General features: G+C 40.5%; 2 protein-coding genes across 4 annotated transcripts in view; both read right to left on the bottom strand.

Moving 5' to 3' along the window:
- The window catches only part of CMYA5 (cardiomyopathy associated 5), a 49,204-nt gene extending 46,101 nt beyond the window's left edge, over positions 1–3,103 (bottom strand). Inside the window, exon 1 of the mRNA XM_075740376.1 lies at positions 2,855–3,103. Coding sequence (XP_075596491.1) covers positions 2,855–3,009 — 155 coding nt within the window. The 5' untranslated portion in view covers positions 3,010–3,103. The remainder of the gene's footprint in view (positions 1–2,854) is intronic.
- A 5,560-nt stretch (positions 3,104–8,663) lies between these two features.
- TENT2 (terminal nucleotidyltransferase 2) overlaps positions 8,664–14,755 on the bottom strand; it is a 44,385-nt gene continuing 38,293 nt past the window's right edge. For all 3 annotated transcript variants that reach the window (XM_075739264.1, XM_075739265.1, XM_075739266.1), the window contains 2 exons: positions 11,199–11,278; positions 8,664–9,355 (listed from right to left, as the gene is read on the bottom strand). In XM_075739264.1, the coding sequence (XP_075595379.1) occupies positions 9,281–9,355; positions 11,199–11,278 (155 nt within the window). In that variant the 3' untranslated portion in view covers positions 8,664–9,280. The remainder of the gene's footprint in view (positions 9,356–11,198; positions 11,279–14,755) is intronic.

Below are 14,755 nucleotides of genomic sequence, written 5' to 3'. Positions count from 1 at the left end.
GAAACAAAAGACATCTGCCACAATCTGCCTATGTCAGACAGTAAAATGCCCAATGATAAGAAAATACTGCATGAACCCTCTGAAAATCAGTGGGTTATTTACGCTGGCAAGGACATGATACCGTATCACATCTTTACAATAGGTTCTGATGCCCTGTGTTAGTCTCAGTACTTGCATAAAAACTTACGTTAGGAAACCAAATTATTTAAAGTTTGCATCAAAAAGGGTAATAAAGATATGAAACCTGAACTTTTCTGCTTTTTATGTGCATGCATTATAGTTTTGGGGCAAGTTGTAAGCTCTGCTGCAGCTTTCGAGATTTTTACTCCCTGAGGCTGCTGCAGAGGAACCAGTGTGGAAGCGGAGCAGGTCCGTCAGGGCTCAGGAGTTAGTGTCCCAGGGAAACACCAGGGCTCTTCTGCTCCTGTCACACAGGCACCTGCTGACCTTGGCCCAGACATCTTGCTGCCTAACTGGCTTATAAAATAGGAATAATGATATTTAGCATGCTTGAAAGGTGGAAATACGAACCAATGGGTAACTTCTTGCTGACTGCAATGTTGCACAACCTAGTGCTGTTCAACCGCATGCAGAGGAGGAAAACAAAACCAGCAGAGAGCTTGGCGTTGTTAAAAATAAATCAATGACGGAAGGGCCCAGGACATGCTGTCTACAGCCAGGTTTGCATATTGGTTACATCTCCTCTAAGCTACGTTTTCAAAGCACACACACACACAAATCTGTTCTGCAGCGGGCTTGAAAACCTGTTTGTCAACAAATAATTAGCTTACAGCCTCAGTAAGAACATCTCAGGGGCTCAGCCCGGCTGTTCTAGCTTAGCCAGCACCTCCCAAGAGCTCCTGTGCTGAGTGCCTGGGCAGAGAAGGCCATAAGCTCAACAACCACGCTGACATTTTCAACAACAAAATTTAATTAGTTAAGGAATCAGTTTTATTTAACTTCACTAAACTATTGCTGGGTGTTTGGTGCAGTTACCATCTGCGCCAAACCCCAAATTTAACATCTCCTTTAGCCTAATTAAACTAATCAAATGGATTAAAATATACTCAGTTACCACTGAGCACAGCTGTTAAAAAGCCTCTACAGTAGACTCTGACCTTTCTTATTAGTAAGACAGTTAAGGATAGAGATGAATTCTGCAATTCTTAATATAACCGAGAGCTAAAGGGAATGGTTGCTGTGATTTAATTAAGTGGTGAGATGCAATGCCCGCCTTTCCGTTGCAGAGCCTGCCAGCCAGAAGCAAGACCCAGCTGTTGGGAGCCGCGAACAGGCACCCATGGAGAAGCCATTCTCCCAGAGCAAGCAGTAAATTAACTGCAAGGCTACATACATTTCCCTCCCTTTAAGGGAAAAGTTAACCATTCCCACTTATGTTTTACAATTTGAGTTTTATTTATTTATTAGCCATTTAATTGCAGATTGCTTTAAAAAAATAGTCAGTTGTGGTTTATCTGTCTGCACTGAGTAGCTCCCCTACACTGACTTCTGCTGGTTTTCTCATAGGGTTGCACCCATGTGCAAGCGACATTTATCAGCACATAACCCCTCTCTCTGCCCGTACAGGACTGAAGAGTCAACATCTCCCTCTGGAGAAAAGCAATGTTACACACTGGGGGTGTCCTGTCCCCCCAATTCTTTGTAAAACCAGTTCTCTATTCACTCTGCAAGGTTGTTTTCCTATGGTCCTGGGCTACATTTCCCTGTTTGACTTTCGTTGCCGTAGCATCAGCATGGGTTAGGCTGCACAGAGCCTACCCACTTCTCCTTTGCTGTCTTTTTCTCTTCAACTGTCCATCAGCAATGTTAGAAAACACTTTGTCAACGCAGGATGGCTCCACAGCACTGAGGTTTTAGGAAGGATACGACCCAAATTTCTTAAAAACCTGGTTTCTGGAAATCCCTTAAACTGTCAACATCATTGCCTTCGGTTCTTCCTACGGTATCCACCCAAAACTGATAGGCTTTACTCAAGCCAAGGAGGAAATCTGGTGACCCGATATGCACCGCGGGACACTCTGGCCTCATGGTCTCTTTTTGCCACCACGAGCACTAGCATGGCTGCACGGAGGAGTCTGTCCACATGGACCGGGTTGCGGACGCCTCCGCATCCTGCGCAGGACCAGGGCCACGTGCTGGGCGTCAGGCCACTGTCACGTTTGTTAATTTTCCTGGTGGTAGGAGTGCAGTATTAGGACAACAAACTCTTTCTGTGCAAGAGTTATTAAGGGGGGGAAAAAAAATCAAAGTGATAAAATATTCCCCATTGCACCCCAAAAATCAGACACAGAAATCATGACGGGCAGTGGCAAGCATATACAATTTTTTTCTTTTTGGGGGAAGAAGAGATTGAAGAGCAAGCGACAAGCGGGAAGGGAGAAAGGGCTGTAAAAAGGAAGGCATTTCAATGTGCCATTTTAATCTTTGACCATTTTCTCCCTGACAAGGAAATCTGCAGAGCATTTGAGATTGATATGTGACAAAGAGGCAGCCAGAGAGGGAGGAGCAGAGGGAGATGCCACTTGTGCTGGCACACCAGAGGATCTTTAAATAGAAAAGCTTTCAGAGAACTCGGGGCAGGCGCTCACTGCACAAAACTTAATTACAGCCATACTCATACAAAACACCCCAATTAACAGTCCCGTCCCCCATTGTCATGTGCGATCCATCATGTCCCCCCTGCCCCCCTCCCCCCTTTTATCTGCAGCAGTTGGGGAAGGGGGAAAAGCACCGAAGCCAGCAACAGGCCCCAATCCTGTCGCCCCCCTGACTTGTGCTTTGGGATGAAGCTGCCAGCTCGCCCCGAGGCTGCGAGTCCCTGAGAAGGCAGTACCTGTTAGTCAGCTCCTCTGCTTCCTCGGGACCCACAGCCTGCTCCTCCTCCTCCTCTTCTTCCTCCTCCTCTTCTCCCTCTTCTTCTTCTTCATCCTCTACGAAGGACGAGCTCTCAGACGCCCTGTCGCACTCAGCGACACGGTACCCCTCCATGCCCTTCCCAGCTCAGGCCCTCACCGGTGATTTTTACCCCCGACCCTGTCCTCCCCAGGGTTGCCTGAAGCAACTGTCATCCCCAGCAGCTCTCGCTTCTCCTGACTCAGGGCAGTCTTTAAATAGAAGGCAGCAAAGTGACAGCACCGAGTCGCTGCTGGTCCTACCCTGGGTCCTAGCACCAACCGGGTACCGGGACACGTGGCAGAACCCGACGGCCAGCCACCTCTCCAGCTGCTCGCCCCCTCGGCCTGCCCGCCACTGCTGATGGGCTGTTTTGACAGCAGAGACTGGGCAGCCGGGCAGCAGCAAGCAGGACAGGGCTGGGGCCCCTGCAGACCTTCCCAAGCCACCTCTAGCGAATTTCAGGTAGACTGCACAGATGAAGTGGAAGGAGAGTTTTCTTGCAACCATCAAAAAAGGCACATTTAGCACGTTCAAAAGCAAGTTTCACCCCTGAGCAGACTGGGGGACCCAGAGTGCCTCAAATTTAAGCTAGAGAAGTCAAATACAGTTACTAGTGGATAAGCTTAGGATGCATGCCTTTAATAATTAATACCAAAACATAAGAGGTATCAGATGCACTGCAGTTTTTAACAACGCACAGGGAATATATCTGAACCCCAAAATTTGTTGATGTGTTAAATCACAGCACATTTCAAATATCCTCTTTGAGTGGACTTTCACCAATTTTAATTTAAAGCAAAGACAAACTAAATTACCATGTAGGGTTTAGGTTAAGCCACATTTACCCTTTATTATTCTGCATTTCACAAAAATGCAGTGCTTTTCACAGACAAAATGGAAATATTTCCAACCTGTACTAGCCAAAGTAACAACTTTTTTAAAAATTTTTTTTTTTTAGAAAAGGAGAAGAAGCATTGACACTCTGATTCTAAATAAAGAACCTCCAGTTATTTCAGGTATAAAACATTGTATACACAGTATGACTCTAATCCCGTCTTTCTTTTTCTTCAAATAAATAGCTGGTTATAAATCAATCGTGAACTCTTCCTAGTATTATACATACAGAAACACCCAAGCAGGTATTTCTGAGTACAAGCTTTCTCTGCAATGCTAAATTAAAATTGTACCAACAGATTCACTTGAAGTAAAATATTTCCTAAACAGTATGTGCAGATAAAACCTGTCTGGCCTCTTGTACCACTGAGAAACACAATTTAAAAAGTAAGGATATAATTTCTCCAAGAAGTGCACTTGAAACCGATATTAACTTAAACTCCAGATTTCATCATGAGACAGTGTACACAACACAATGAATTTAAGGTAGAGGACTTCACATTCTTTACACATGGAGGACAAGAGCATTACCATCTTCTAGGAATGCTTATATATGAATCATACATATATTGCACAAGTTTTGACCAGTCTTCAGCACAGCAAGAGGAAGGTGATTACCCTTTTACCAGAAACTCTTCAAACTGTTTCTAGACCTAGTGCTCTCCCTTCTGTACTTCTGTGGTGGGATGACCCAGGCTGGAGGCCAGGTGCCCCCCAAAGCCACTCTGTCACTGCCCTCCTCAGCTGGACAGGGGAGAGAAAATATAACAGAAGGCTCCTGGGTCGAGATAAGGGCAGGGAGAGATCACTCACCAGTTACTGTCATGGGCAAAACAGCGTTGACTTGGGGAAATAAATTTAATTTATTACCAAGCAAGTCAGAGCAGGATAATGAGAAATAAAACCAAATCTTAAAACACCTCCCCCCACCCCTCCCTTCTTCCCAGGCTCAACTCCACTCCCCATTTCTCTCCCTCCTTCACCCCCAGCAGCACAGGGGGACGGGGAATGGGGGTTGTGGTCAGTTCATCACACGTTGTCTCTGCTGCTCCTTCCTCCTCAGGGGGAGGACTCCTCACACTCTGCCCCTGCTCCAGCATGGGGTCCCTCCCACGGGAGACAGTCCTCCACCAACTTCTCCAACGTGAGTCCTTCCCAGGGGCTGCAGTTCTTCACCAACTGCTCCAGCATGGGTCCCTCCCACAGGATGCAGACCCTCAGGAACAGACTGCTCCAGCGTGGGTCCCCCACGGGGCCACAAGTCCTGCCAGCAAACCTCCTCCAGCATGGGCTCCTCTCTCCACGGGGCCACAGGTCCTGCCAGGAGCCTGCTCCAGTGTGGGCTTCCCATGGGGTCACAGCCTCCTTCCAGTTGTCTCCACCTGCTCCAGCATGGGGTCCTCCACGGGCTGCAGGTGGATATCTGCTCCACCATGGACATCCATGGACTCCAGGGGGGCAGCCTGCCTCACCATGGTCTTCTCCAGGGGCTGTAGGGGAATCTCTGCTCTGGTGCCTGGAGCACCTCCTGCCCCTCCTTCTTCACTTGACCTGGGTGTCTGCAGAGTTGTTCCTCTCACATCTTCTCATTCCTCTCTCTGGCTACAATTGCTCTTGGTGTTTTTTTGTTGTTGTTTGTATTGTTTTTTTGCTTTCCCTTCTTAACTATGTTACCCCAGAGGCACTACCGCCGTGGCTGATGGGCTCGGCCTTGGCCAGCAGCAGGTCTGTCTTGCAGCCGGCTGGCATTGGCTCTGTCGGACGTCAGGGAAGCCTCTGGAAGCCACCCCTGCGGCCCCCCTCCAGCTACCAAAAGCTTGTCACACAAACCCAGTACAACTTCTCATATAACTTAATTTGACCTGTAAGTGGACCAAAATAGCATATTCTTTCCTGCTCTTCCTACAAGCATCATACTCCGTAAAATCGAGGGGAAAATTTGTATCAAAACACATAAGGATTAGAGAAAACAAGACAAACACAACAAAAACAAACAAACACTACAAAAAAAACGTGAGATAACCTAGAGCAAGCAGAGCCCAGACATTCTCTGATGGACTTTAATTTAACACCAAACATACCGTGAATTGAGTCCAGTGACCCAAGATCAAGCATTGGTTTCAAATAAGCATTTGGGATGGTATTAACAAACACTAACTTCAGGTTATCTACAGAACATCTTACATCCTTTCATCATGGCATCTCCCAAATAACCATGTGACCCTTCAAGTCTTAAAAATGGTTTATATTGAATTCTTTGTAAGGGATTTCTTAAAAATAACCTCTTGTACTGTCAGAACACCTTAAAGTACATAGAGTACACTTAACACAATCACATTTCAGGAGAATTGAAAGGAAGAGAGCTGGAAAAGAAACTTCAAGTTTCACAATACACAGCCTATGCCAGTTCTGGCACAACTGTTACTGAACGGGAAGCTCTCACTAACATTTGGTCCTCCCCTACACCTCTGAGCCTGGTAGTTAAAAGCACTGCGAGAGGACTAGAGTTCCTAAAATCTTAGACAAGACACTAGTAGTTTCTGACACATAATGGTGAGAAGTGACAGACAAACCCAATGCCAAAATGAGTTGTCAAAACTAGTCCTAAAATAATGAACAGAGCTGAACTAAAGCATATTTATTTCAAGGCAGTAAGAAGCCTCAGAGAAGTGAGCCTCTTGCACACCTTGGTCAGCCATGAAAAACACTTTTTACCAATGGTGTCTCAGAAAAACTTCCTGCTAGAGTGTATGCTAAGGGATAGGTATGTGAAGGTTTTTATTTTGAAGCTGAGGAGAAGAGGAAGCTTCATACTAACAAAGATTTACGGTAGCCATTAGTGGATTTCTTGCTCTGGATACCTGCCCAGAGTAGATGAAAATCCAGGTCATTAAACCTCTGAAGAAGTTCAGACTATGCAGAACTGAATCTGAAGTCAGATAAAGTTCAGCTCCTAGTCACTCTCCTCAAACCATTTATTTCATGGTATTTTATCTGAAGTTTTCTGATGAACATTGCAGTCCACCATTTAGCAAACATTATGTTCACTCACCGTTGTTACACTTGTCTGGCACTTCCATAGTAAGTGGTGCTGCTCGTTTGCCTTGACAAGAGAATAATATAATATGACATCTGGTGAAATGTGTTTTCCAAACCTCTCAGATTGTTTAATATGCAAAGGCACTGTGACTTTTCATGCTCTTGCCAGATTACCCACTAGCTTCTTTTGCTATAATCTAGACCAAGTTACACCACCTTGCACAGCTAACAGAGCACATCACTGGGCAGTTTTCTGTTGTTAGAGAGGATGCGACAAACAGGCTTGTCCCCAAACAGTTAGGGAAAACTACCATCTCTGATTATAAGTTTAGCTTATCAGAAGTACATAAACCTGAGGCAAAAAAAACCAAACACACAACAGGATTCTTCTGAAAGACACAAGCCATTCTGGTTACAGATCTTGACTTCTATTAAAAAGATTGCTGAGTTAGTGGGTGAATTTTTACAGAGTTGCATGGAGGTACTACAATTTAACTATTTTAAAACAGTAAGGAACAAGCAGTTTCAAACACAAAGCAGTAATTTAAGGTGTGAGATATGTTGACACCTTAGGTGATGCAATGCAAACTTGTAAGAGACAGACATGCATAAAGTTTTATGCCTCACATCCAGCTCATTTGAAATACGTTTTTGCCGGTTTTGAATATATATGTCACTTCCTAGTTATCCTGCGTTGGCAAAGTTTTACATTTTCTAGACAGAGATAGCCAGCACCTTTTTAAAAAAAAAAAAAGACCAGCCCTCCTCTTTCCACAAAATCCAGCTAGGGCTTGTAGAACATCCTTGAATCCAGACAGCATTCTGTACTAAAAGCTCGTGCTTCCATTTTACATAAAGCAGGTCAAAATGAATGTTTCACTCAGAACAACTCTACCATTTATAAAGAGGAAGGGCAGTGAGGGGGAACATACACGTGGAGTGAGAACATGTTAGTGGATTGCTAGAGTCAGATTAAAACAGAAAGACTGTTTAAATTGCAGAAGGAAGCTGTTTTACAAAGCAAGCCAAGATCTTATGTAGACTGGACCATGCAGTGTGTAGTCACTAACTTCCTAGCAGGCAAATAGTTTACAGTTTCTAGAACTTCTAATTTGTAAAACTTGAAATAAATTAGAACTTAAAAGTTTGCCCAAGAAGAGACAATGCTTGTATAACGGTTTTCACAATGTCAGAGACAGCAATAGATGAAACTTTTCGCTGCACACAGATGCAGCGCAGAACAGCCATATAGAAGTTTATGATTTGCAATAGGGGCCTTACCTTTACAGGACATTTCCTTTTCTACTTAATTATAGGAAATACTTTAAATATGCAGCATATAATAACAAACTGGAAAAATAAGCTGTATCTTCCATATATAAACTTTATTCCACTGGATGCCATACAAAATATTAAACTTAAAAAAAAGAAAATATAAATCCGACATCAATGGTAAGTACAGTTTTAACAATTAATTGGTCTTCAATAACAAATATATGAGACACACAAATTGTGCCACAGCAGGTCTAAAAGAGGGTTCACAACTCTTTTTTGGAAAAGCTAAAATTTCCTACATTACTTATTTAAATTCAATTTACAGTAGCTGACTAGTTTATAAATATTTACACAAAATCAAAATAGAAGCCCAACTTATTGTAGCAGTGGTAGAGTTGTGGGGGTCTGGTTTTTTTGGTTTGTTTGGGGGTTTGTTATTCTTTCAAAGCAGACATCACTACTACTTCAAATATGTAATAGGAAGCACTATGAAGTACCATGCCCACTCTGTGTGAATATGAAGCAATTATGTATATTGATTTGTTCTTTGTAGTAGAACTGTTGCTTGAAAGTTCCAGTTTAGATTACAGTTCTTGCTATCCAGAACAGTACCAACCATAATCTAGCTTAATTCTTATAAATTGTTGCTTGTTGTTCCATGTAAAAGGCAAAGAAAACTGGAAAGTGCCAAGTTGAGCAAAAGTGCTTACTGTAATGAAGCAGATGTAAAGCAGGGGCTGTCTGTTCATCAAGAAGTGGGTACTGTGCACAGTGCCTTAAGGATATAGTCAGACTTGCATATTGTTTAGCTCTGCATGTCTTTATTTCATGGTTAAATGTGTCTGAATTAATGATTACACAGATTATGGAAACAAGACAGTATATTCCCACAGATTCCATAAAATGAATTTGTTCTTGTGGTCTCTGAGTTTCTTCTAGAAGTCAACAAAGCAAGCATTTTCAGAAAACATACCTCTGAATGAACATCTGTATTAACAAATGTCAATAATAAAATATGCAGTCTTTCTTATAAACATTTTCTTAACAAGAGTTGACGGAGAAAAAGGTCATAAAAAAATGGGGTAAACAGCCTCTTACTTTTGATACTGTTCTTTATTTCAGCAGGATTCAAAAAGAAGAAAGGGAAAGAAGTTGGTTATCTTTTCTGTATGGTTGTTCTTAAAGGTAATATGCGGTTCAGGTCTTTCTTTTCTCGTAATATCTGCCAAGACTGGGGAAAAAAGTACAAGGTTTTAAAATGCTAAGTATCTTTGCCATTAATACTTAAATACCATTGTAAGCAGTACGCCTCACAGATCCACAAAAATTCTTCCCCTTCTTGAAAAGAGAGGGGTTTTGGTGGTGGTTTTTGTTGTTGTTTTGTGGGGGTTTTTAAGGGAACAAAAAAAATCCAAAAGGTGCATAAAATGCAATGAACTATTGAGGAAGGTACACTGTTTCAAGAAGAGAGTGGATTTGTGAAGACTGAGAAGTTAACATTATTTAAGCACTACATTGATATTCTGACTGCAAAATAATTGTCTCAAATTCACACGTCAAAGTTCCTGGTACAAGGTGTTATACTCTGACATTTCCAGAACTTAACTGTGTCTTTAAAATAGGTTATTTCAATTTTCTTCTGTATTCTAGTGTGAATACTAGGACACATCTGTCACGCCATGAATCTGCAAACAACTGCAGCGACCCTCTTGTCTTTATGCAGAATTCATTTAAACCACAATGTGACATGAAAAGCACAGGAAGAATAATCTCTCAAAGGCAGTAAGACAGACTCCTTAGGCTTCTTAAAAACAGTGCAAGATAGTAATAAGTACTTGAAGTTTTAAGCAACTGTCATTCCCTATAGTTCCTAGTAAAGAGAAGATTTTTTTCAGGGCCATAACACTCTAGTATATTGGCTTCCAGACAGCTGGGATCAAACAACCACTTCTACTTTTTTCAGGAAACTACACAGGTTTGAAACCAACTTTGTAATTGAAAACTCTGAAAAGAGAAGTTCACTCTGATTTCACAGAACAGTGAGAGAGCCCAAACTACTTTGTAAACAACTGCTTTAGCAGATTCACAAAATCAAGTATTTTATGTGAACATGTGAACAGCTCAGTATTTTGTATGCCGTTATGCTACCATAACAGAATTACAGAAGCAAAAAAGTTACTGTCTTCTGACTATGGCAACACCTTATAGCATTTGTTTTGTTACAAGTATCTGGCATTGATTTCCTTTTTGCTGGAGAAGCCATCAAGATATTTAAGAACTTGATTAACTGGAGTAAGCAGGAGCCTCCCATGACAGCGTAACAGGGGAATCTAACTGGTTAAAGCTGGAAGCTAGTTCTGCACACTAATCCCTCATCATAACTACATTACAAATAGTCAGAGATCTCAGAAAACCTAGAAATTGAGCTGCAGTTTCAAATGCAATGCCTATGATAGGAGGCAAGGATAAAAGAGAGTTGGTAGCAAGGATTTTTTTAAAAAAAAATGACATTTAACCGGCTTAAATCTTTGCTTGCTTCAAAGTGTCCTTGCCTCCTCCACTGACTGGAGCGGTGAAAGCTTCAGTTTGAACTACTCATGTTTTAAAAGTATGACTTGGTCTCCCTAAAGAAAATTACCAATTAAATTCAGTTGTCAAAACCAAGCAGAAAACTATTGGTGGCAATAATTATAAAAAAGGGATATTAAGAAGTATAAAACATTGTTTATTACCAAAGTCATGTAGGAAGTAATAATGAAGATAAAGTTGTAATTCTAAAGCTATTAACTATCATTAGAATTTTACACACAAGAAAAGCTAAGACAAAGGGTTTACTGTTTCAAGTGCCCTTTTCAGGTTAAGCTTGATGCTTAATGGCAAGATATTAATAAATACTCTAACCAAATAATTTTCCATATTTTTAAAAAAAGACATGTCTATTATTTGTATAGTACACAGCATAAAATTATGAACAACACAAACATCAGAAACAGGCAGGTTCAATGATTAGCATTTGTATAACTATCTTGAAAACCAAAATGACCAAAAAAAATTAAATAAAATGTACTTTTTACCTTCATAAATTCCCCTTTGATAGTATCAAACTTCTGTTTTTCATGTACTGCTCTAGCAGTGTTTGTCCCATCAAAGGGTTCTGCAAGATCAAACATTAATAGTATTAAAAAAACCCTAGAGCTAGGCTGTCTTCACTGAGCAAGTAATCAGACATTACATATTCAACATATCATTGCTTCCCAACAGCTGATTCTACTTCACTTCTCAATCTTTATTTGTGTATAACATTCATAAAAAAAAGCCCCAAACCCTGAATGGTGTAATAGTATATAATCCATAATAAAGTCAGGTTATTATACCTATTGAAGCACAGTATGATTGTGCTGAACTTATGCATCAGTATTTATTTGTTACTGCTTAATAGTCTGTGATAACGTATCAGAATATAATTTTGCATATTAAGATGTTTTGAAACTTACTACACACGTGCCTCTTGGAACTGTGCACTTTAGATTCATCTCATTCAACAGCTTCTCAGTGAAATATGAGTACAGTAAAATATTTACTATAACTTTTTATATAAGATGTATCAACTGCTGTAAAAATAGATTTTATCAGTTCATACCTATTCTAAAGTATCTGTTCATAAGTTAATCTGGGGCTTCTACCTTCTAACAGACTACAAGTTTATGTGATGCTTTCCTTTTTTTTTGCTAACATAATTATTATTTTGGAACCTTTTTTTTTTTCTTAATTGAAGTACCCCTTGCTACTGATAGGATTGCCAATGTTAAAGCAATAGATACTAAAAAATTGTGATGCAGAGACTATGCATTACAATGTGCTACAAAACAGACTTTTATAATCTTTTTTGCCTTATTAGAGAACTGCTTAAGTAACACGGTATATTTCACACTGGCAGACTGTATGAAAGTCCTTAAGGGCCACAGAACCACAGAAGTATTTGCTAGATCAGGCAGCTTTTTTGTTTAGTCGGTTATGAATTGCTTTTATTCAGATAGGGACATACAGTAAAATAAAGCATTAAACGCACATCAGAAGGGTTTATGCCATTATGGAGACTGAGACTTAAAATTTGGAACATGCTCCATGGCACTGGATTCTTATTTCTGCAAGCTGTTTAAATCCACAAAGAATTGTTTTATGCCATACATGTTGTATTTGGCAGGTTTCTAAAAGGTTTCTCTTCAAACTACCTACCAAGTTTTCAGGGGACATTTACAGGCAGATTTATTTTACTTTAGAATGCATCATACTTTTAGATTGGAACAAAAAATGGCAATCAAATGAAAAGCTACATAGTCCTCTAAAGTCAGTCACATAATTTGACACAGTGACCTACTGTCACTAAGAATTCCATGTCCCTTACCATATGAAGCAGAAAATAATTTTTTGTATGTCTTAAATGTGATGTTAACTCTTTCTGTAATAATAGGACCTTTATGTCCTTTCATATTGAATCAAGAGATATATATTTTTTTATAGCAGTAAGAGCAAAACTGTACAATCTTCTGAAACTGACAGTGGGAAAAAAAGGTGCTTAAGTCACAAAAGCTGACTCACGTTTTCCCTTATTCTTCCTGCATATTTACTGTCAAAAGACAAACTCATTCCTTAGAGCACAGCAAGAATAATTTTGCAATCAGCTACTATTTACACCAGTACATTTTCTAACCATCAAGACAGTGAGAGTCTATAAGTTATTTTGTTCACACATAGAGATGAGGATATTAGAAAAAGTAATACAACAACACTGATGTTTGAGGGAAAGACTAAAGGGGATCATCTTTCCAAATGAAAATACAAGACATCATAAAACTTCAGAACTGCTGCAAACCAAACTCTGAGGAATTATTTAAAAGTACAAGCATGAATCAGGTGCAGCTTAGATGGCTTCTGCTCCAGTTTCCCTAAATGACTATCTATTTAATCGCCGCACAAAATTGCCATGTATCTAGCTTTTCTAAACCACATCTTTTTTAACAGGAGAGTGTATGATATTATTTGATATAGACAAGATTTAAACTGAAACCAGAATAGTCACTAGCAACTTAGAGCTTCTACAAGGAATGTTCACAAACACAGCTAAAACCAGTGTTCTCTGTATCCCCATAATGGCAATAGCCTGCCAGATTTTAAACTGTCAGAAAAGAGCATCTCTACTGTATTTGTATTTCTGCTCTTAGAAAAACAGGTTAGAATCAGTCTTAAGGCCAATAAAAATTAAAACAGAACACATTTTTTTCTTTGAGTGAGCCTAAATGCAGTGCTACATGGAGAATTATGGCAACTTGCAGGCATAGACTTGTATAACCTATAAAATATTAAAAAATATACAAAATACCAATTACTGAAATTTTGGTCTGCTAACTGGAAAACGTGACAGAGACTTGGAAACCAGAATATGTTGACATGTTTAGCTAGCTTTTAAAAGCTGCTTCTCAAAGTACAGAGAAGTTTATCTACATGCTTTGTTAAACTAGTTCAGCTTAACAGCTGTTATAAGCCTACTTTGTGCTGAAATAGGAAATTTAATTTTTCCCTTCCAATTTAGAAGTAAAAACTTGGCATGTGAGGCTAAAACCCACTCTTAATAAAGTCTTGAAGCACACTGTAACAGGAAGGAATCAGATGTGCCACCTATAGATAATTTTGCTTTTTTTATTAGTGCAAATGCAAGATGTATTCTTAAGGAAAAAGTTGTATGTAATCAAGCCCATTTAATGCAAATTCTAAAAAGCCTATTTTGTATGCTGACATTCTGTTTTCAAACCTGATAGAAAAAACCCCTAATTATTCAACCACTTTTTAATGTCATAAAAAAAAGAGAAAAAAAGAGCTTGAAACACACAGCCCCCTTGTAACACAACAGATCAGCACCATGTGACAGCAGCAGACACAGCTGCCCAGCATTCCCACCTCCCACATTGAGACCAGAGCCTTGGCAATGCCTGCACTGCTCTATCCCAAATCACTTCAGCTGTGCAGATACTCTAATTCTCACATTCCTCAACTCAGACTGCAGAGTCAAACATGCAATCATCTTTCAGTGTTTTTTTTTCCCCTATGACTGGTAGTTGATTTTTTCCCCAGAAAAGTCAAATAAAGAACGGGAAACCTATCATGTAGCTCCACACTGCTGTCCATATGATTACAGCCAAGTTGGTGAGCTCTGGGCCACAGAATAACTAACTTCGCCAATGGGTAATGATTCTCTGCACAGGGTAGCACAAACGCAAGAAATTATGTGCACGGACACATGGGTGCACTCCCACCCCAAGCAATCTTCAGGAATGTCTGTCCAGCCACAGGGCTTCTGCTTTACCTCCCTCTTCCCCCAGCAAAATCTTCCCACACCATTTAGCTCCTGTCCAAGTTCCATTTCTCACTTATCCTCAAACTTCAACCCTTGATATCCTGATCCTAATAGTCTCCATTTATTTACAGCTGGGGCCCAAGACACCTCTCCCATTTCAAACATTCCCTCTTCACTCCAGTGTCCTAAACCACCTACTTCTAATTCTGCCTCCCATTCCGCCTTGGTTCCTTATCCATAGTCCCTTGTCCAACCAATTCCCTTTCACCTGCTGCATTC

Source organism: Balearica regulorum, chromosome Z, assembly GCF_011004875.1.
Source record: "Balearica regulorum gibbericeps isolate bBalReg1 chromosome Z, bBalReg1.pri, whole genome shotgun sequence".
NCBI classification, from domain to species: Eukaryota; Metazoa; Chordata; class Aves; order Gruiformes; family Gruidae; genus Balearica; species Balearica regulorum.
This window is presented reverse-complemented; position numbering and strand designations above follow the sequence as displayed.